The 23,979-nt window shown below is 36.2% G+C and overlaps 1 protein-coding gene across 1 annotated transcript; it reads left to right on the forward strand.

The window, feature by feature from the left end:
* Window positions 1-1,670: 1,670 nt before the first annotated feature.
* Window positions 1,671-23,195, forward strand: nsmaf (neutral sphingomyelinase (N-SMase) activation associated factor). The gene is made up of 31 exons (XM_007231061.4): window positions 1,671-1,921; window positions 2,479-2,574; window positions 4,037-4,115; window positions 4,195-4,259; window positions 4,493-4,529; window positions 4,634-4,684; window positions 6,649-6,720; window positions 6,810-6,857; window positions 6,971-7,023; window positions 8,273-8,402; window positions 8,547-8,618; window positions 8,710-8,818; window positions 10,845-11,021; window positions 11,595-11,674; window positions 12,268-12,358; window positions 12,495-12,558; window positions 12,661-12,712; window positions 12,825-12,945; window positions 14,660-14,791; window positions 15,261-15,303; window positions 15,436-15,602; window positions 16,188-16,296; window positions 16,391-16,449; window positions 16,563-16,630; window positions 17,214-17,281; window positions 17,382-17,505; window positions 18,433-18,516; window positions 18,734-18,884; window positions 19,001-19,103; window positions 20,608-20,717; window positions 22,571-23,195. Exons 1-31 carry the CDS (start codon window positions 1,884-1,886, stop codon window positions 22,663-22,665), a joined length of 2,748 nt encoding a protein of 915 aa, XP_007231123.2. The 5' UTR covers window positions 1,671-1,883; the 3' UTR covers window positions 22,666-23,195.
* The last annotated feature ends 784 nt before the right edge of the window (window positions 23,196-23,979 follow it).

A 23,979-nucleotide genomic window follows, 5' to 3' on the forward strand; every position in this document is an offset into this window, starting at 1 on the left:
TTTGTACAAGCTTAAAAAGGTCATTTTTAAGCATTTTTAAACATTCGTTAAAACATACTTTGACTTACATTTTCTATTTTAGAACTTCCATTCAATCAAGTAAAAGTATTTATAGGACTAAGAGTTCTGTCTGAACTGAACCCCTTTTCTTAAGAGTTCAGCTCTGAATATAGTCACTGCAGGCACATAACAGTTTTAGACGTTATCCTGACGTAAACAATTTTTCATATGACGTCATGACCATCATTCAACCTAAAATGAACATCTATTGACGTTGGTGGTCAGCTGGGGTAAGAAAGAATGGCTTTAGATAAATAGAAGAAGCTGTAGCAAAAGTAGTATAATATATAAAATAGTATAAAATAGTATGATAAATATTATATAAATAATAATAATAATAATAATAATAATAATAATACTTTATTTTTATATAGCGCTTTTCTAAAACCCAAAGACGCTTACAGTCATCATTTGTGAAAACAAATAGAAACATTACACAACAAGTGGTGACAGACAAACAACATAGTACGAGAACAGACAGCAGGGATAAGTGGTATAGCACATTAAACAGAGGGAAGGCCGTAGGCAAGAGAAAAGAGGTGAGTCTTCAGTGTAGATTTGAACAAGGAAAGAGAGGAGGATTGTTTGACCGCAGATGGGAGAAAATTCCATAGTTGAGGAGCAAGTCTGGAAAAAGTATAATACATCATATCTTGCACATTAATTTATTTTTAGTACTTGCTTGTAAACATAGAACTTTATATTATACACATTTAGTTGGCACATTGCATATATAAAACAGAAATCAACAACTACACAACTATGCACAACCCCAACACTGTCACTTGGCTGACACTCCTATCCAGAGCAGGTTACACTGGAAAGCATATTTAGCATTTCTCATAATGTTTACATTGTTTCAGTTTCATTATGAATAAACCAATAAAATCCTCTGACATAATTTGGAATGAAATCTAATCTTCCCACAGTGACATACACTTAAAGCTAAGAAAGGAGTTGTTTTTCTTATTCCTGTTAAGTTGCCAAACAAGGCATCATTAGGCGTCTTCCCCAGGGACTCCTGGGCAGTGTGGTGTGCTTGCCTGGCCAGGCATTAAAAAAATAGTTTGGACCTTAGTCTATCACAGGGAAAGGCCCTGGTTTGAGGCTCTATACTACAGCAACCGCCACTGTAGACTTATGAAGTACATAGGCATGAATAAGTATGCACTCATCTATCCATTCATGTATGTAGCAGTTTCTTCAGGTCAGGGGTGCAGTTATTCCTGAGTCATGAGTTCAGGTCATCAAATGCTGAAATGATGCAAAAAATAGGCACAACCTTTTTGCTTTTTTTTTTTTTCAAAAGATATTTGCCAGGCAGCTTTTAAAAAGTAACTCAATTTATGGATACTTTTATTCTGTCTAATTTACACCTATTTCACTTATATTTATTAGTTTTTTTTGTTGGATACATATTATTTTTTTTACTTCTACCATCATTATCTCACTATTCTACTATTACAAAATCTATAAAAATGAATAAAGTAATATTAACATTTTTATTTGCCTAATTTCTTTAGAAAATAGGGATTAAAAGTTAAAACTGTTTGCTGTGAGGATCTGAGAGTTTGCTGCATGCTGTGTGGGGAGGGTGGTCCAGCAGGGGGGCTGTATGTGTGTGTGTGTGTGTGTGTGTGTGTGTGTGTGTGTGTGTGTGTGTGTGTGTGTGAGAGAGTGAGTGAGTGAGGGCTGTTAATGACAGTGTTTGTGAGGCAGGAGCTCCTGCAGGCTGCAGTTCTGCAGCTCCGGTTCAGAGGATTTCCGTGTTCAGCTGCTCGCTCTGTCCGCTGTTGTCCTCCTGATGCAGGACCCGAGGCGCCATGGCTTTCATTAGGAAGAAGGAGCGCTCCCGGGAGAGGTAAGCGTGTTTTTGTGTAATGAGGTTTTACCTCCACTTTGTGTTCTCTATCTCTCTCTCTCTGAGTGACCCTTCACTCAGTCTCGGCTCTAGCCGACCTCCTCGCTCTGTCCTCGGGCTCGCTCTGCTAGGAGAGGCCGCTGCAGCTCCCGCTCTGCAGGCCCGCCGCCGGGTTCCGCAGGGACATAAACAGTACAGGGATTAGTTTATTCAGGAGTGTCAACACTTCTAAACGTGTCAGAGGAGAAGTTCAGGGCCTCGTGTTGTTTTCTGCGCATCTTCAGTTTGTGTCAGACACTTTCTTTGTTCTGTTTCCGTGATGTTTTGTTGTGCTGCCTGAACTCGAGAACAAAGCGCCTCTCAGGATGTGACTGATGGGAGTTTGTGGTTTTATTGAAACCTGTGTTTTGATTCTGTAAGACTGTAAAATATAAAATTTGAACATTTTACAGCCCTGGTCTCGGGCGTCACTTGGTTGTTTTTATTTACTATCTTTTTTACTTCTCTCTCTCTTTCTCTCTCTCTCTTTCTCTGTCTCTCTGTTGTTGTTGTTTCAGGTTCTCTCTGTTGTTGCTGGATCTGGAGGAGTATTATTTTGAACAGCACACTGCATATCATATGACTGGCAGTGGCAGCAGTGCTGCACCAAACAGGTGAGAACTGAAAGAGCCTTAAATTAATGATAAGGTCTGAGAAATGATTGTGTTACGAACAGCTGGGAAATAGGACACAGACTTTGAGAACTACACATTCTGTTAATGGTTAAAACAAAGTCAGACATGTGATTAGTTGTCATCAGTATCACACAATGGATTAAAAAAAAATTAATTGAAGGAATTAAATCTCCCCACATTGATTTGCGTTGAAAGTTAAGAAGGTGGTTCTTCTTCTTAGCATTAGGCAGCATTAGGAGTCTTTCATAGGGACTTTTATTGGTGTAGTGTTGTGTGCTTGCCAGGCCATGGAATCAAACCTCTGAAAAGTCAGAAATGTGATTAGTTGTCACCAGTATCACACAGTGGATTTAAATTAGGATTTCCACGTGTCCTGTAAAATACGAATTTGTATTTTATTTGCGTAAATGATTCCAATAATGATTGATTTCCTATCTGGTTTTGCTGTTGCCAGAAGATGTCAGATCATGGGGAAAAGCGTATTTTAGTGTACTATTGGCTTTATTGATCGTTTAGAATGTTGAGTTTTTAAAATGGAATAAATGATAATTTACAGAAGTATTAGCCAATAAGTATTGTATACAGCCATTTAAAGAACAAATCATACTAGTGGATTAACAGTTTGTATATAAATATTAATCAGTTTATAAAATATAAAATAAAAGTTAAAAAAAATTGTCAAATATTTATCTTTTATTTTTTTAGCCTGAGAATTTTACATATTAATTTTTGTATGTAAGATGTTGCTGTTGCTTTACATGTATGTAAGATGGTGTTTGAGTATAATATGGTTGTCAACCAGGAGATTCTATATTAATACAATATGTTGCCCATGGTAACAAGGTTATCACAATACTGTGATTCTGCTATACTCAATATCGCAAGAAAATTCTCTATGATTCCTGACAGGATCTTTGTTACTGAAGAAGATAAAATACTCCTAAATTAGTAAATAAAAGGAATTAAGGATTTATTGTTGTCCTTTTCCCAGAATTTGACAACCAGTTTTCTTCACCGCAGGTTTACCTTTTTTTATTTGGTTAGATCCACCAATTGGAGGAATTAAGTAGTAACTTAAGCGAGTAAAATTGAGGGCGAGACTTAGGGAGTTAAAAGCAAGTTATTGCTAAACGTTATGGCTGCAGTTTTAATATATACCAGGTTGCCTTTTACTGCAATGTTTGTTAAATTATATTTTTAAAAACTAAAAATCTGAAGTGTGATAAAAAAAATAATAAAAAAAATGAAACAGATTTCATAGGGCCCTAAATGTGTTCACAAACATTAAGATATTAAGATAATATTTAAAAGGTTTCGTATGGACTATTAGTGATTTTTTTTGTTAAAGTCCCGTTTCTTGATAAAATAAATGCTTGTGCATAAGTGGAAAATAGAGGATCGTGTTTAAAGAGTTCTCTAATTGTCTGCTTTTTGCCAACAGACATAATCAAGGTTCCCTAAAGATCTGCTCTAAATCAATAATTTTTGAGCCGGATGATCAGAATGAACCCATTCTGAAGGTAAATATAATACTATAATTAGCCATCAATGAGTAATAAGCTTGGGGCAGAAAGTGCTGACCTGCTGTTTTTCTGACAGATTCCCCTCAAAGATTGCAAGAGGATAGAAGCACTGGAGGAGAATGAGAGCAACCCTTTTAAAGAGTGAGTGTTTTAGCCACATGCACTGCTAATGTTAATGCTGGAGAATCATAGATACTCTAATACTTAAATTATATTAAAACACAATTAGGTTAGAAGCATATTGTGTGCAGCATTTACTTCAATGTAAAACATAATGCTGCTGGTTGATTTGTAATGCAGTCTTAATATGACTGATATTATTTATTTTCTTCTTAAATGTTCTTTCCTCTTTTCATTTCCCTTTTCTGCTGCAGAACCAAACCTGCATGTCTACTTATGGAAACCAAGCAGGTGAGCACATCCTTCAGAGTGTAAGCTTTAAAAACTATTGTGTGTGAGTGGCTTTGTCTGATTTTTTATGTTTTTTTTTTTTTTTTTTTTTTTTTTTTTAACAGGTGTATCTTATCAAAGAGGGCAACGCTGTCTCTCCGTACAGATATCTGCGGGTGAGAGCATGTTTGATTTAATCTTTTATACTCATGGATACGCTCACCAAAACTTTATTAGGAATACTGTACTAATACTAGGTATGGATCTTTTTTTCTGTATGGATCATAAAAGCATCATTATGCTGGTCATAGTCATTAGAAGATAGTAAATTATGGTAATAAATAATGTTTGAGGGGATGTGCAGTGGTCAGCAACAATACTCAAATAACCATTGAGGCAATAATCGATTATAATATTTATTTATTTATTTATCATGCTCAAATTGTTCCAAACAACCCATTCCACCACTTAGACCACTTACACCTCACTGTTAACACAAGGCAGGTTAACAGAAATCAAGACTTACAAGTCTAAGTCATTTTTCCAATCATCATCTGTCCAGTTTTGGTAAACCTGTGGATCCCTTATGATTATGTGATTTTGAAGGCACTTCAGGTTTCTCACAATACACTTACAATTGATAGTACCATATTTTTGGCGCCATAAGGTGCACCGGGTTTTAAGCCGCACTATCAATACATGTCTATTTTCTTATCTATTTTCATACATAAGGCACATCGGATAACAAGGCGCATTTTGATACGACACTAGTAACTAGTAGTAGGAACAGGTGTGTCGCCATGACAAGTCATGTCAAACAAATGCTGGATGTTAATCTACACAGATTTCTGAATTCCTGAAAACTGTTTATTTGGGTGAGTAAAGTGCTTCTGTTTATTTACAGTTAGCTTAGATGAACAGATTTCCACTAAAGCCGCTAGTGGTTAGTGGCTAATTAGCTTGCAGTTCACCCCACGTAGCTTGTTTTAACACGGTAAATGTGCAGTCTACAGTCTGATAATACTGTGATAATACTGCTGTGGTTAGAGGCTAATGCTAATGCTGCACCAGCAATGCTATCCGGGGTTAGCAGCAGGCAACAGGTCGATAATACTCACTTCTGGACTGGCAAAGAACTAGCGCTTTGCACAGTTAGCAGCTAATGCTAACACTACTGGAGAACTAAACTGAAACTCCTGTATTTTAGCGGAGTGGTCCATTCAATTGGTCCAATCATTAAGAGATTTTGGCATGGTATAAGTTTGTGTATTCAGATTATGTAGTAAATTAAAAATCAACAAAATTTGAGATACTCATATTTTATGGACAGCAATGATATGTTTCTAAGCAACATGGGTATAATAACTATTCAATGGGTTACTGAATGTTTATTACTGATTCAGAATTCAGTTTGTGTTTGTACGTAGTGTGTACACATGGCTCAGCCAATAACCTGTTTATGCAACCGGTACTAATGCATGTTGGAAATGATAAGGACATGTTACAATGTTGTTTGTGTTTTAACTGTTCGCTTATTCAAATAATATGTTCTTTCCTTTATAGTTGATTATTAATTGGGTGGTGGATCCATTCTAGTCATACAACTATACATCAGAAGCTCATACTTTTAGATGGACTTTAGATGGATACATCACAAACAGCACACCTTTTTGTTTACTTGTGTTTTTCTGTTGCCACCTGAAATGAAATATATTTACAGTTACAGCAAACATAGGTGAAGGCATTAAAGTCAATGTTTTCTGTTTATAGCTGACCTAAGTCTTCTGCGTTTAGAGATGACGTTTCTGCAAGCCCAAACCTGTCTCTGTTGACCTCTCTTATCAACAAGCTGTTTCTGTGCTGCTGTTTTCTTTATTACAACAATCACACCATGCTCACTGAGATTACATTTTTCTCATTCTTGGATTTTACCTAATGCTGCCGATCTGTATCTGCTTTATGAACTGTACTTCTGCTGCACAATTTGTTGATTAGATCATTTCATGAATGATAAGGTGTATAGGTGTTTCTAATAAAGTGCATGGTGATTGTATATTTATTTGGCTTGGCTGTCGTTCACATCTGATTTTTAAATAATGTTTATTATTATTTGATCTTATCTATCTTTGCTTGCTTTTAGGGTGAAAGAATTGTGATATTCCAGCTGGACATTTCCAAAAAAACAGAAGATGTTGTACAGACTTTGCTGCAGGTTTGCATTGCTGCTTTCAGTACTCTATTCATTTATAAGGCAAATGTTTTGTAGAGATTTGATTGATGGGTTCTTTTCTTTTTCTGTAGTTGCACAGAGCATCATGTCTGGACAAGCTGGGTGACCAGACAGCCATGGTTTGTATACATAAACACACACACACACGCACGCATGCATGCATACACACTTTTAGATAGACGTTTATAGATGGTGTTTGCAGTACTAATTTTTATCTGTGTTGTTTTTCTAGATTGCTGCTAACTTACAATCCAGGTTGGCACGAACATCTTTTGATAAGAACAGGTAAGACTTTTTATTTGCACTTTACTGAAAGGCTATTTTATGCTAAGGGGAATATAACATAACCTAAATCTAGTGGAAAATATTTAATGTTGTCCTTGAGATTGGAATTATAATGTGTCAAAAGAATTAGTCATTTTAGGCTGTGTTAAAATTACCAGGCTGGAAAGACTCAAATCAGATTTTTTGTTTCAGTTGATAGATTTTTGGTGTAAATGTGTAATTGCACAGATAATTTTAAAGTACCTTTAAAACATGAATTGTTGTGCCGTCTCTTTTTATGTCTCTTTTAGCCTGCCAGCTTGAACAGGCTCCAATTAAAAAATGTATGGAGTTTCCCAGAAAAATATAATTAATATACGCATGTTTTTTTTTTTTTTTTTAGAAATTGGTGTGGTGACAAAATACGGTGTGAAAAGGCCTTAAGTTCTAATATCTCTATTTTGCAGTAGCTTTTTTTATAAGAACCATTAGCAGACAAATGATTGCTCAAGTAACCAGGAAAACCTTTAAAAGCCAGAAAAAGGTCCTAGAAGGTTATGTCCCTACCAGACACCCGGTTTTTAGAATAAAGGAATTAGTAGCAGAGGAACATTAATGCCATGTATTATAATATTTTGTGCTCTGTCCACTCAGGAACACGGCAATATTAAAAAAAAATGTTAAGGACGTTTGCTTTAATATCACAAATATCAGATTTTTTAAAGACTGTGTGGAAATGTCAAATCCAATCATTTTAAATCCATTTTCATGTGGTCCTAAATACTGATGCATCTAATTTATCTGATTTGTCAGCATACAGCATGTAATTGAATAGTTGTAGTGCATTTCATGCTGTTGATGACGGAGGCAAAGTCCTTATAGGAAAGTCTGTTCACTTGGCAGCCTTCTTTGCAGCACTGCCAGACAGTTATTTCCAGTCACACAAGACCGGGCTTGGCTCTATGTAAATGGGTAGAGAGCAAAACACTCGAAACTAAAGGTTAAATTATGGGATCATTAGTGATATTAAACAACTGATAAAATCTGATGAAGGTCTTAGTAATAGTTTGTATCACCTTACTTGATATTCTTCATTGTGCTGGCTACTGCACTTGTGCAGATTTCCACATTTCTCTCCTCAACTAGTTGTGTAAGCAGCAAACAGATTTGTTCTGTTTGTTGAAGGGTGGGACTTTTTAGCAAACAGATGCCATGTTGATCATTATAAACACTTACAGCTTTTAAAATATGCTTTCTTGTTTGTGTATAGCTTTCAGTGTGTGTCTGAGAGCCCACATATGGACTGCGAGGCTGAGATGATAACCCCATTAGTGACCAACCCTGGACATGTGTGCATCACTGATGACAACCTCTACTTCCAGCCCCTGAACAGTTACCCTGTGAGTTCCCAACACATCCTTATTTATCTGCGTGTTTATTAGTATTGCAAAGGTTTTAGGCATGTATCTGTGCAGGTACTGTTTCTATTATAAAATGTCTGCACAGTACTGTATGTTTAGTATTTGTTTGTGTGTGGGAGACAGGACTCAGTGGTGCAGATTGGACTCCGTAGCATCAGACGTATCTACAAGAGAAGACACGGCCTGAGACCATTGGTAAGTGTGTCTGTAAATAGGCTGCCTATGTAGACAGTCATTATGTGGTTGTTAACAGTATGTGTTTATACATTGTGTATGTGTGTGACAGGGGCTGGAGGTGTTTTGTACTGAGAATGATCTGTGTTCAGATATCTACTTGAAGTTCTACAATACTAAAGACAGGGATGAACTGTACTACTACATCGCCACTTTCTTAGGTATGTTACACACAGTCACACACACAATTACACTAAGAGTATAATGATAGGTATGATAAGTGTGTGTGTACGCTCCCCAGAAAATGTATATTTATTAAAATGTATAAAAAAAAATAATTTACACAGTAGCCTTAGTGTTAGAGCGCTGTGTTTGATCAGCACCGGCAAAAAAAAGCACACTATGCGGTTAGCATAACGAGATAACACACTGGAAGCTCAGCTCTGTGGCATCAAATACTCATCTAGTGCTGCCCTGCCTGAAGAAAAAGGAGAACAGCACTTTATCTGAGGAGCTCCTGCTGCTGTTCCTCACAATATGAGTGTTTATAAAATAGAAAAACAACAGCAAACAGCATTTATTTAGTCAAAATGAGACATTTTTAAACATATTAATACTGTAGCTTGAAGGATAATTTTAATTTGAATGACTAACTTGTGCAGTAGAGTTTTAAGAAATATCTCTTTTGAATACTTAAACACTGAGTATTTTAGGTTAATTTATAGTGTTTATAAAACTATTTAAAATATTTAGTTTTGTAAAGGAAGCCGTGTTAAAGTTGCACATAGAATACATGGTCTTTGGTGTAAATGCTAGTTTTAGCTCCCATCTTCCCTAAAGTTAATTAGTTAACAAGCAGCTAGGTTTCTGAACTTCAGCACTCCACTTCCATCATGTCAACCCAGCAGGGTCACTTATGGATCACCAATAGTAGCCTGATAATGAAGCATGAAGTGTTTTTTTATTCAATCTTTAGTGGCAAATGTCAAAAACTTGTAGGGTCGTCCCAATTCCCAGGGTAGGTTTTTCTCCTCATACCCCATTTAACTCTTTTCCAAAGAGTATTGCTAAACTGCAAATTTGTTTTGGGTTCGTTTTATGTTTTTATATTTTGCCCTGTTGGACCAAATATGGGTGAAGAATAACTTACGAAGACTTTGCTTTTGTATAGAATAATAATAATGCAACAAAATAAATAATGAAACATATAAAAAATATACCAGTACTAAAATGCAGAATATTTGCAGGTGAACTGCAAATATAAGCAATTATGACAAATACTCTTAACACTTTACAGTAAATAATAGAATGATTTCATGACAGAATACTGCAATTTCATGATTAAATCATGACATTGCGGTGCCACGACATATTGTGAACAGTACAGTATTGCTAATACTGTATTCATAAGAATCAATGAGGTCCAAAATGCAGTGCAAGTCGAACCATGGCTTTTGTGTACACTAAGGCAATGACACTGCCAGTCGCTCAGCTGCTCCTTAGTTTAATACAAGCCTAAGCTTTGTGGGTCACATGTTACTTTAACGCAATTACTGTGTTCCTGGAAGCTGTAGTTTGATGTGCATCTGTCACTTTAGCTCTGTCCACTGTAGAACATCCTGTTTATTGGCAGTTGAGCTGCACAAGATTAAGCTCAAGCATCATGTTTTAATGGAGCAGTATTTAAATGGTTTAAAGCAACGTTCTGAAAATGCTATTTTAAGGTAAAATTGCTAAATAATCATGATGATGTCCCATGTTAAAAAATGCTCTTTCTTGTTGCCCCTTTTGACCTGAAATGCTTCGCCATTATGAACTTTTCGTTAACAGTAGTCTTTCTGGGGGTTTCATATAGATTGCAGTTCTTTAGGTCACCGGAAAATATTTATTACAGATCAGCTGCGCATCAAAATAATTGTAAAAGTCATCAGACAACTTGCTGATCTGCTTGGCCTTTTTACATTTTCACAGTGTGAATGAGATGATGGGTATGTTTAATGAGAAAACATGCATGTGAAATAATGAGTATTTAAAGAAAGACCTTTTAAACAAACATTTTTGTTACTGTCAAGAATCCTTGTCTATGAATCTTGTTTTCTTCTCAAAGAAAAGAGTCCTTTTTAATAATCAAAGTAACATTTTTAACCACAATCCCCAGTTTTTTCTTGTAGAAGCGGTGTATATTAAATTATTATTTAAAACAAATGTGTTCAGTGTTTAATGTGTCTGTGTGTTTCCATGATACAGAGAACCACATAACAGAGCAAACAGCAGAGAGTTACATGTTGCTGTGGCAGAGGGGACACATCTCTAACTATCAGTACCTGCTGCACCTCAACAACCTGGCAGACCGCAGTGTTAACGATCTCTCTCAGTATCCTGTGTTTCCCTGGGTTATCGACGATTACAGCAGTCCTCAATTAGGTGAGTCATACTACAACTAAGTACATGTTTTTTGATACATAAAATAGAGTTTCAAAGAATGTATGTTGATCTGTAGTCAAGGATTGCTCACACAGCATCTATTAGTAAATATGGAAAAATGTCAAAACATTGGGTAGTTTCTATGTTTATGTTGTTACATATAAATTTACTAAAATATAAAGTGTAGCCAGTTTTCCAGAAATAGTTTAAGCTTTGCAGTGGACTTAACTGCATTGCCAATAGTATATCATCTAGATTGGTCATCATGTGAGTCTGTTAAGCCAAAGCAATTTGCATATTTTTATATTTATTTTAATCTATGTTTACTGCGCTCAAATAAACAAATTGTAAAATTGAGAGTTTAAATGGCAGTACATTTGAATGTACTTATCCTAACTGTTGTGTGTGTTCTAATTCATATATATATATATATATATATATATATATATATATATATATATATATATATATATATATATATATTTAAATTATATTGTAGTGGAAGATTCAAAATCTTAATTTATTCTAATATTGTACATATATTAAAGGTATTTTTGGGTTTGTTTATGTAAGATTTGTTGAATCCGGCTTCCTTTCGGGATCTCAGTAAACCTGTGGGAGCTTTAAACACAGAGAGACTGGAAAGACTACTGGTAAGTGATATATTCACATCAACTACTTTCCAAATTTGAGTTTCAAATGCTTTGTAAGGTTTGATCGTCTTTATATATTACTGGAAAAAAATTACATTAAGCTACTGTATTAAAAATTATTTTTTAAGTGATTAACACCGCTAATATCAATATCATTTAATTTTTTTTTTGTACTTTTAAAACCCATTATTAAAAGGTAAAGGTTAAAAATCTGGTATGTCACATGGTTTACTCATACATGCACTGTTTAATATTTGCATTGGCAATTTTAATGTTTTATTTGTTTTAAACGAATTGAAAGTTGTACATATACTGTTTCCCTTAATACATTTAGTAAACAAGTACTATCCTATAAATTAAACTTTTACAAACACATTTTTGAATAATGCTAAATATCGCTTATTATCATTATAGTCAAAAATTGCAGAATTTTTCTGTAGGGTTGGGGAGGGAAGGCGTGTTGCGGGCATTGGGTGTGTTTGGGGTTGGGATTTGTACTTATTAAATTCTTTCAAGGTTGGCAGGACTGCACAAAAGATATCACAGTCAAAAGCCTTAACATATAACAGTATATATAAATGTGTGTTCTGCAGGACCGCTACAGGGACATGCCTGAACCACGTTTCATGTACGGTAGTCATTACTCTTCTCCTGGATACGTTCTCTTCTACCTCGTCAGAGTGGGTAAGAGAGGTTTCAGTCTGTGTATTTTGTCTTTACATGTCTAATTGACTTTTCGTTATCTGAATATAAATGTAAAGTAATCAGTTTATTGGCTGATGTTTCTGTGTTTGTGTTTGCCTCGTCTTTTCCCTTAAAGCTCCAGAGCACATGTTGTGTTTGCAGAATGGACGTTATGATCACGCAGACAGAATGTTCAATAGGTAACATTACTCTTTTAGGTCATTGTTTCCTAACTGTAGTCTTATTTATCTGATAATTAATTTGAACCCTCTAATATGTATTTGACTTATTTTCTCGGTCAGTGTTGGAGAAACATGGAAAAATTGTTTAGAAGGAGGAACTGACTTCAAGGAGGTGAGAGACTGGGAAAAATGTATAGCAACTACATGATTCAGCACAATCCTGCACCCTTGTGTGAATTCTCACAGTACCAATTGTAAGTGTGTGTTTGTGTGTTTTAAACCAGCTGATCCCAGAATTCTATGGAACTGATTGCAGCTTCTTGAAGAACATGCTGAATTTGAATTTAGGTCGGCGGCAGGGTGGAGGGCAGGTGGGAGATGTGGAGCTTCCTCCTTGGGCTTCAGGTAATAAATCTGAAAAGTGTTCAAAGAACACACATGCATACCTTGACTGTATTAATGGCACACTGTGCAACCTTTTAAGTTAATTATTATGTTTCATACTGTTATGGCTGAGTAAATTAATAATTACAAAGTAGTGCTGGGCAATTTTCACGATTAATTACAGCTTTAATGCCATTTTCAAAATGGAGTAATTGCGATTTTACAGACATTTTATCTTGTTAATCTAAAATATCTGAAAGCGCTACTCATTTCTGAAGTCTAGAAGTTCATATAGAAGCTTGTACAGAAAAAAAGTGTGTTTCAGCACTTTAGACACAAACATCCGGTGGGATAAACCGTTTCTAAAAAACTGCAGCATCATCATTCTCCAGTAAGGATCTGTGATTAATTGCGGAAAATAATAATAATCTCTCCTTCAAAGTTTCCTCTGTGACTAGTTTAGTGCGTCATTTCTCAATTTTCAGTCACAAACCCGCATTCTAAAATATAATCCATTATCCATCAGGGTGAGTTTCTCCGCAACTGTGTGTGTACATGAGGTCAGCACGTGGACTTGTAAACAATGTTTTGAATCATTGATTCACTCAATGAGTCGACTCAACCCAAAGTGTCTAAACACCAAACACCTAGGTAAACCTAGTTTTGAACAATTTATTTGTCATGTAGTTAGATTTTTAGTAAGGGGTAAAATAATCGATTATAATTGAAAATCAATTTTTTTTTTTGTTAAAAAAAATAAGCCAAAATCGCCCAGCACTATTACAAAGCTAATTGGCCTCCCTTGCGGTCTATTGGCGAGAGAAAACACCCTTACAAGTGCAGGAGTCCTCAGGTATCATGAGAGTCAAGGGCTCTTGACAGATAGGAGTTCAACTCAGTGAACCTCGAGCAAGCCTTCTCCAAATGGAGAGCTAACAGGCTGATTCTAAATAAAATTGGGATGATTTCTCTCTTTATTTTAATGACTGTGTTTTCACTTTTATGTCATTGTTTGTGAAGGTGTTTTTGGAACATTTTTATGGATGTGGTCTGAGCTGGATTGCTGACTAGTGGGGATGTTCGTTTAGCCAGTGGTCTAGCTAGCTAATTATCTAAACATTGCTGTGTCAGTAATAGCTAACCTACATAACTGCTTTTCCATCGCTTGTTATTTGGAAAACTTCATAAGTAGAGTTCAGTCCAGACATGTGTATTTACTTCACTAAATAGCCTGTTATGAGCTGCAAAAATCAGAAACTCGTACAAGATCTAGTCGTGTTTGTTACTCATAAAACTCCCAAAACTAGTGTATCTGTCTAGACTACCATTTACAGATGACCCAAGAATGTTTTTGTTTTTTCTGATTAGATTAAACTTTCAACCATGCAATGCACAAAACCCTTTTCAATTAGTTTTCAAGGTCTGTCTGTAAAAACAAGCACATGGCTAGGGGGAGGAACATAAAACAACAAAAGCGCATCTTTATGACTGTGAACATTTACTCTCGGCTCTAGGGGGAGACTCTTAAGAAAAACCACCAGGGTTTGCCTAGTGTGCCTTTAAAATGTCATTGAGAAGCTGAAGATGCATGATTTTTTTCCTGTAATGACACAGTGATATATGTAGTGATTGTATGAATTTGCAGTGCATAACAGCCATTATTTATTTAAAAGGGAATTAGTGCGTGTGATAGGGTTCATAAACACTGTACATCTGTCCCTCTCTCTGTCTCTAGATGCTGATGACTTCCTGCAGAAGATGCGTGCTGCATTGGAGAGTCAGCATGTGTCTGAGCATCTGCACGAATGGATCGATTTGATCTTTGGCTACAAACAGAAAGGCAGTGAAGCTGTGGCAGCACATAACGGTAACAGACATGCACACAGTTATCATACGTATACATCTATGTATAAGTCACAAATGAACTACACCAAATAAACTTTTTTTATAATTTATATTAAAAAGTATACATTTTTAATACAAAAGCAGTTTAATACAATAGTCAAAATCTATAGCTATAATTGAGTTTCGTTATGTATCTGTATTACCTTTAATAACATATATTTATATCACGCGATTACAATGTTAATGTGAGCCTCAACATAAGTATTAGGCAGTTTCCAATTTTTATCACCACCTGACTGAACAGTGACTGCCTGTTCTTTCCAATGAATGTATTACATATTTATAATCATAATTATTGAATAATCTTTAAAACATATGCACTATATTTTAATAGTCATTTATTATGTATGTCTGTATATAGAGAGAGATGCAGACAAATATACAGTAGTGTATCCTTTTTCTTATGCAGCTATATCTCTTTCAATTTCCAGTTTTCCACCCATTAACATATGAAGGAGGCATTGATTGTGACAGGTAAATGATTGGTGATATATTTGTCATGTGGATGTGTTCTTTCATTTTTCTTTATATTTAGTCTTTTTAGTATTAATTTCATCTGTATGTTTAATTGAGAGTGTGCTTTTCTGCATTCTTGTATTTGTGTAGTATTGAAGACCCAGATCAGAAGATAGCGATGCTAACCCAGATTTTGGAATTTGGGCAAACGCCTCGACAGCTTTTCACCACTCCTCATCCTCAGAGAATCACTCCCCGCTTCCACAACATCTCATCAGGAACCAGCAACAGCACCTCGCCCAATGAGCTTTCACCAGGTGTTCATATACAACTTTAATACACAAAATACATTAAATAAGTAATATTGTAAAAAATATAACTCAAACTTACTGAAGACGATGAGCAAATACTTTATTGTTTGGCGTTTGGTATACTTCTTTAATTTGAACAGAATTACAGTAAAAAAAAAATCAGATTTAAAGCAGCATTATGTGAGAATTGGCATTTCTTGCTGCTGGACTCCATTCATACTTTGAGCTATTACTAAAGACACGCTTTATTTACACATGCATTTCTGGACAGGCTGAACTATTCAGAGATTAAAGATGCAGAATCATGTAATCGTCTATGATAATGACTAATATTGCAGGATTTTACACTAATACGATCCTGGTTATGACATTTAAACATATTCTAGCTTTGAATAGCCAAGACACTACTCTCCCTATTTCAGTCAGTAGAGCATCAACATAATTGTGAAGCTGATATATTAAGATAAATAATGGTAAATAATGCTGCTTTAAATGTTCTACCTTCCTTTACTGTCCAGAACAAAACTAAAGAAGCATTAAAAAAACTATTAAACAAAAGGTACAAACAAATCCTTGTCTGTGTGTCTTCAGGATCTCCAAGTATGGAATCTTTTGAGGATCTGACAGAGGAGAGTAAAAAGCTGGCCTGGAGCAATATGAACAGACTTACAGCACAGTCCAATCACAAGATACACAAAGAGTAAGTGTGTGTTTTCTGTTATCTCTCTTTGTCTGTCTGATTTATCTCATAAGTCAGTCTAATTATTTTTTTCTGGTCTGTTGTGTTTATTCAGGGCAGTGACGGGTATTGCAGTGACTTCTAATGGAGCGTCCGTTTTCACAACGTCTCAAGGTAGAGAGTGATTTTGATTTCTGTTTCATCAGAATAGTTATTAAGTTTATGTTGACAGTGTTTCTATATGTACTTAACTAAAACCTAAGCTTACATTATGATTTTAATTACAGATTCAACTTTGAAGATGTTCTCTAAAGAGAGCAGTGCACTGCAGAGGAGTGTGTCCTTTTCCAACATGGTAAGTCTTAAATTAAAATTAAAAACTTAAAAGTAAACTTATTCTTCAGAGTGATTGGACACCATCCAGTAGTTCTGGGTTGAGGAAACGTGGTGATCATCTAATATAAATTTAGTTCAATTGACATGAATGTTTCACAAAAAGCAGCTTTACAAAGATACAGGTCCAAGGCTCTCATGAGTAAGCACCATGGTGATAATAGCAACAGTGGCAAGGTAAACACTAAGAGGAGAAAACATTTCCTTTTCTGGTTGACCCATGCAGCACAAACAAATACCAACTGTACAGAGAGATAATGCGAGCTATAGATAATATAGAAACAGGTTATGAATTTTGAGTGTGAGTACTTACTGGGCACATGCTCATTGTTAAGGTCCAGGCAGTTTAGGTATCTGTTTGTACAGCTGTGGAGTGTGGCAGGAATGGATCAGAGCAGAGAACCAGGCTGGTCAACATCAGGTCACAATAGGAGGAAATGGGCCTTACTAAAGCTGTTGTCCTAATACATTTGCTCATATGGCTTATCACTTTCTAGTGACTGTATCTAATAAACTCCACATCTTTCTTTCTCTCTTCCATCTAGGCTTTGTCCTCATGTGTAATGCTACCAGAAGACAAAACAGTGGTTTGTTCTTCATGGGACAATAATCTGTGAGTAAAAACTCATTTTCATTCATATATGTTTCATATATAGTGAGCCTGTTTACTTCATTGTCTTCATTAATGTGTCTTCCTCTACTCCTCTCAACAGGTACTTCTACTCAATAGCCTATGGTAGAAGACAGGATACGCTCATGGGCCACGATGATGCAGTCAGTCAGATTTGCTGGAGAGACAATCAGCTGTATACGGCCTCCTGGGACTCTACAGTAAAGGTCCGATGTTATTGAGTTCTGTCATTATTTATTCCTTATCTTCTAAAATTATTTAAACTGTGTTCAGACTAGAATTTGGATTCTCTGCCTGAGCCCCAGCCCGAGCCGGTTTGAGATTTTCCACCACTTTACTTGATTCTTGATTTCCTTTATCAGGCTCAAGAAAATGACCTGTGACGTAAGCCTATGTTTTTTTTTGTTGGTTTGTTTGTTTGTTTTTTAAATGCAATTTTTTTTTATTTTTATAAAACTATGGGGTCATAATCATAAAATGCAAAATAACACATCACACTGTGATCATAAAGTTAAAATGTTATAATCATGCAGCACTGGTCTCGGCAGTACACACACCTGAGCCCCTCCACTTGTCCGCATTGATTTATAATTGACTCAGCTCAAAAGCCGCAGCCCTCATCACAGCTTAAATTAAGTTAAAAACAGAGACATGTGAAAGCTCAGCACGTCAGTTCCTCAGGTTGCCCATTCACATTGTAAAATCAATGGAAATGTTTGGGGGCAGAAATCAAGAATTACAGGCACCGCAGGGTGAGCAAAAACACGTTATCAGCTCTGTATTCGGACAGTATAAACCAGCCTTTACACCTGCTGCGCTGTGTTTAACAGTTTTGTTTTTAATAGGCCTTTGTCTTTTCCGTGTTGCACTGTTCATTGTCATTGTGAACAGGTTTCATCAATTCAAACAACAAAAATATTAGATAAGATTTTAATGCTTTTTTGTGTTTACTTACTATTAAAATGTTTGGTTTAAATCGGCCTTAGGATCATAATGACAGTTTATGGGAGGGGCGGAAAATACCATAATACTGGAAAATAACAAGATTGCTACAAGCTATTTGCTGTGCAGAAAACATTTGAATGTTTACAGATCTGTTGAATGTTTGTCTCATTTTGAACATTTTCTTGCAGGTCTGGAAATGTATGGCAGCAGACATATCCAGTAATAAGAGAACTCAGTTTGAGCCGCTCGCTGAACTGGAACATGAAGCTGGAGTAAGTGGTGGTTTTGTGTTTTCACCCAGTATCCCAGAGTAGAGGTGTGTGTGAAGTAGGTGTGACCTCAGCTATATACGTACTCTGTAAAGACATGTATTGTCTTTTATAGTTGTAAAATTAATGTTAATATGTTAACAACACATACAGACATTTAGGTTAATGGCTTACATTGGGTTAATAAATGTCCTCTGAGCAGTGTATCTGTTTGTTACAGGTTAACACAATAGCTATAAGCCCTGCTGGTACACTTTTAGCCTCAGGCACTAAAGAGGGCACTCTTAGTGTTTGGGACCTTGCCAGTTTCTCCATGCTTCACCAACTATCCTGTCATTCTGGAAAGATCCACCAAGTGGCCTTCAGTCCAGGTGGGTGTGTTTTTTTTTTTCCTCTGTCTGTCAACTTGCTGGGCAGTTGATTCGTTTTAAGATTCCCAAAATAGTGTGACTGATAATTGTGTTATTTGTGTGTTTTTTTTCTTCAGACAGTAGAAATATTTTAAGTGTGGGCGAGGATTCGTGTTTGAAGGTTACAGATGTGCAGACAGGCATGCTTTTGTCCACTATTCATGCAGAGGATGAGCAGAGGTAACTGCCTTGTAATTCAGTTAATCATTCAATCAACAGTTTTTTCTTTTAGACATTCATTGTTTAGTTGTGCTTCCTCAGTATTGGTTTTTTATTCCTTTCTTTATCCAGCCACTCACTTTTCTGCCTAAAGTCTAAATAACTAAAAAGTTTTTAGTATTTTACTGACATTTTAAGCTATTTTTGTCTTGTAACATATTATAAAAGCCACAAGTTATGTTATTTTCCTAAGGCAGGAAAAAAATAACCGAAAACCAGAAACCCACAAAACAATTGGATCTAAACAGATGGATCAAAAACAGAAACTCATGTAGCAGCAGCATTCTCGACCACAGATTTTCACCACAGCATTCACCTACCAAGCCATAGTACCTTCACATCTTCACAGCTGAAGCATACACACTGCTGCTGACAATGGAATACATCAAAATCAGCACACACCCTAACTACCTAATCTGATCATACTCAAAGTCCTGCCTTAAAGCTTTGAAATCGTTAAAAAACAGAGCATCCCATTATTTCTGATATACTTTCAAAAGTCAGCATTCTGAGTAAACAAATACCAGATAGCTTACTGCTGGATCCCAGGCCACTGTGTGTTTACAGGAAAATATATTGCAGATAAACTTGCCAAGGAAGCATCGACAAAAGAGATCACAAAGTTCTCAATCCCACTTTTGGACACATTTTATGTTATAAAGTTCTTCATCAAATCCAAATGGCAAGAAAAGTGGGACCAGCCATTGTTTCAGCCATTGTTGAGACGGACAATCTACAAGCCCAACTTAAGATCAGATCAGACAATCTACACAAGGTGCTGCATAGGTCACTCAAATTTAACACATAGACACTTAATAACAAATGTCAAAATACCATATTGTCAACCGTACAACATCCCACTAACAATGAAACACATCCTCATTGACTGTCCTGCCTATAAACCATACAAGACAATCTTACTACCAAAAAAGAACATAAAAGACCTTTAAAAAAAAAAAAAACAATCTTAAAGTTCTTATTGCATCTTAACCTCAAACACTTAATTTAATACATATGTAGCGAGATATATTTCCATTATCGTACTAGAACCTTTGAACAACTTTGCTCTGTCTGGACATATAAAACCAAGTGTATGCCACAAAGTCAAATATGTGCTGAAGTAGCAATAAAACCCCAACAACCAATCAATCATCCTAAAGCAGGGAGAAACTGAGGTCACACAGGCAGCTAACATAGAACATCTTTTAAGAAATGTAACAAATCAGAAATCTGGCATGCCAAGTTTAGCTGAAGCTGACTATGGCGAGTGTAAGCTGCAAATCAAAGGACAATGTATCTGCATTGTATCAGGTTGTATCAAATTCAGTCAAACTAAACTGTGCTGTTCAATTCATGACTTATACGTGTACTGTCTCACCCCTACTCTTTCATGTTAAGCAGTACGATTCTCTTCATACTTGCAAGTTGTGTACTTTTTTTATTTGTGATGTTTTTGTGATAACAGGTGTTTCTGTTGGGATGGTAACGTTGTTTTGTCTGGAGGACAGTCAGGGAGCTTGCTGGTTTGGGACCTTCTCTCCAGTAAAGTCATACACAGCATTCCTGCTCACTCAGGTAAAATCACACAATGTGTGGTTGTTGTTTAGCTGAAACCTTTTGTTAGTGTATATCATATTTTTTGTGATGCATTTTGAGTGTTTTAATAGTAAATGAACTACAGTGCCCTCCATAATTATTGGCACCCCTGGTTAAGATGTGTTCTTTAGCTTCTCATAAATTGAGTTTTGTTCAAAATAATATAGGACCACGATGGGAAAAAAAAGTAAAGTCCAGCCTTTAACTCAAGTAAATTTTAAGGGGGAAATAAAATCCCTGACTAAGAAATAATTATTCTTCATAAAATCACCTGTTCCACAATTATTGGCACCCCTAACAATTCTTAGGAAATAAATTTAATAAAAGTATTTCTGTCACTTCTACAGTAGTTTGCGAAGTTGATCAGAGTATGTAGGAACATTTAATTAGTAATTCACAACTTCCTGTTTCCCTGGGGTATAAATATGACGTGACACAGAGGCCATTTATCTTCAACATGGGAAAGACAAAGGAACATACCATTCAAGTGAGGCAGATGTGTGTTGACCTTCACAAGTCAGGCAATGGCTACAAGAAAATCGCTACTCGCCTACACCTGTCCATATCTACTGTCAGAGGAATTATTAAGAAATTTAAAACAACTGGAACAGTGGTAAACAAGCCTGGACGAGGACGCAAGTTTATTTTGCCACCACGCACAGTGAGGAGGATGATAAGAGAAATAAAAAGTTCTCCAAAGCTCACTGTTACAGAATTGCAACAAATGGTAGCTTCTTGGGGTCACAAAGTCTCCAAAACAACCATCAGGCGCTATCTACATGCCAACAAGCTGTTTGGGAGGCATGCACGGAAGAAACCATTTCTCACTCACAATCATAAACACAAACGTTTGGAGTTTGCTAAGCGGTACTGGGACTTCAACTGGGACCGTGTGCTTTGGTCAGATGAAACAAAGATAGAGCTTTTTGGCAACAAATGCTCTAAGTGGGTCTGGCGTAACACAAGAGCTGAGTATGCAGAAAAGCACCTCATGCCCACTGTGAAATACGGCGGGGGATCAGTGATGCTGTGGGCCTGTTTCTCTTCTAAAGGCCCTGGGAACCTTGTTAGGGTGCATGGCATCATGAATGCTCTAAAATACCAGGACATTTTAAAACAAAATCTGGTGGCTTCTGCCCGAAAGCTGAAGATGGGTCGTCACTGGGTCTTTCAGCAAGATAATGACCCTAAACATGTGGCCAAATCTACACAGAAATGGTTCACCGCACACAGAATCAAGCTCCTCCCATGGCCATCTCAGTCCCCAGACCTCAACCCCATTGAAAACCTGTGGGGTGAGCTGAAGAGGAGAGTGCAGAGGAGAGGACCCAGGTCGTTGGATGATTTAGAGAGAATGTGCAAAGAGGAATGGTCAAAGATCCCTCTTTCTGTATTCTCCCATCTTGTGAAACATTACAGGAGAAGATTAGGTGCTGTTTTGTTGGCAAAAGGGGGTTGTACAAAGTATTAACATCAGGGGTGCTAATAATTGTGGCACACATGATTTGATGTTAAATAATTTTCTTAATGTGGGATTTTTTTCCTACTGAATAAATTCACTTGAGTTAAAGGTTGTATTTTACTCTTTTTTTTCCATCGTGGTCCTATATTATTTTGAACAAAACTCAATTTATGAGAAGCTAAAGAACACATCTTAACCAGGGGTGCCAATAATTATGGAGGGCACTGTATATAGTAAATGAAATGTACTACAAAATATCTGACACACCATATAGTGTACTATTTCTGTAAGTGGAAGCAATACTACAGCTTTTTAGCCTTGTTTCTTTCCATGAACACAATCTTGATGAATTTTTGCTTTTTGATTTCAGGTCCCATCACTTGCATTTGGATGAATGAGCAGTGCAGCAGTGTCATCACAGGAGGAGAAGATAAACAAATCATGTTCTGGAAACACCAGTATTAAGACACACGCACACACACAACACATGAAGCCAAGTTTGCTGGACACAGGTGTTCAGTTCAGGCCTGTAATTCAAGTATGAGCATAAATATGATACTGAATGGAGAACATAACTTTGTCTGTGGAGCCTGTACATGGCCGTGGTGTGTTTTCTGCTCTAACACACCACAACTCCCAACACAATATCAGCTTGTTAATGAACTGATTAGATGGGTCAAGTGTGTTAGAGATCCCAGGTTTTACTGATATTGTGTCCTTTTTTTTTCTTTCTTTCTTTTTTACAGTGCAAATGCAGTGTATGTTTAGCCTAGATACACGCCATTCCCAGTTTTATCATTTTATACTTATATTTTATTACTTTTAATTTTTTTTCTTTAAAACTGATACAAAGGTGTTGTTGAAAGTGGCCACTTGTGGAATAGTGAGCCGTAATATTCATGATTAATTGCATAAACATTCTAGATTGGGTTGTGTTATTATAACTGCATCACTTCCTCCCATTTCCCATTTAAATAAAAACTCACAGTATCGTATTTATGCCCATAGAATGTACAGCAAATATACACTACTATTCAGAAGTTTGGAATCAAAGCTTTAATAAAATTAATTCAATTTGGTTTTAGACAAATGAATCAAATGATGCTATAGACACTGACATGACCAGTAGTTACAGGTCACGATCCACATCACCTACTTGCACTGTCTACTGTGGATGGTAATACCTTCTATGATGTATTTCCAGAACACAGGTGACACTGTGAAATAAAAAAATATATATTAAAGGCATGCACAACTTCAGAAATCCATCCAGCACCAATTATCAGGCCGATCAGCTCGACTGCTGATAATTCATCATAATTTATGTCTCACTCACAAGATAACACCTCACAACTTATTAAGCCATTCCCTGAGGTAACATCTTACAATTCATTGACTTTTGCTACATCAGTGTAATCGCTAACGGTGAAATTCTAACAATTATTAAACTTACTAAGTTTGATGTGTCAAGACCAGAGCTATAGATGATTCTGTAATAATGGAAAAACAGGAATTATGTTGCAATACTGTCAGGTTTATTGGTGTTATAAAGTTATTAAATATGAATATGTAATTTCAAACTTTTGGAATGGTAGAGTATTGAACAGAACTATGTCCAGAACTGTAACTACGTCCAGTTCATGTACAGCATAAAATGTGCTGAAAATACATCAGGCCCTGTTACAGATCTTGCAACACATTGTTACTCACTGAAGTTACTGGATCTGTCAATCATGTCAGTGATGCTTTCTCCATTATAGAGACTTGAAGTAGCTTAAC

The sequence above is a fragment of the Astyanax mexicanus genome, chromosome 8 (genome assembly GCF_023375975.1).
Source record: "Astyanax mexicanus isolate ESR-SI-001 chromosome 8, AstMex3_surface, whole genome shotgun sequence".
Taxonomy (NCBI): domain Eukaryota; kingdom Metazoa; phylum Chordata; class Actinopteri; order Characiformes; family Acestrorhamphidae; genus Astyanax; species Astyanax mexicanus.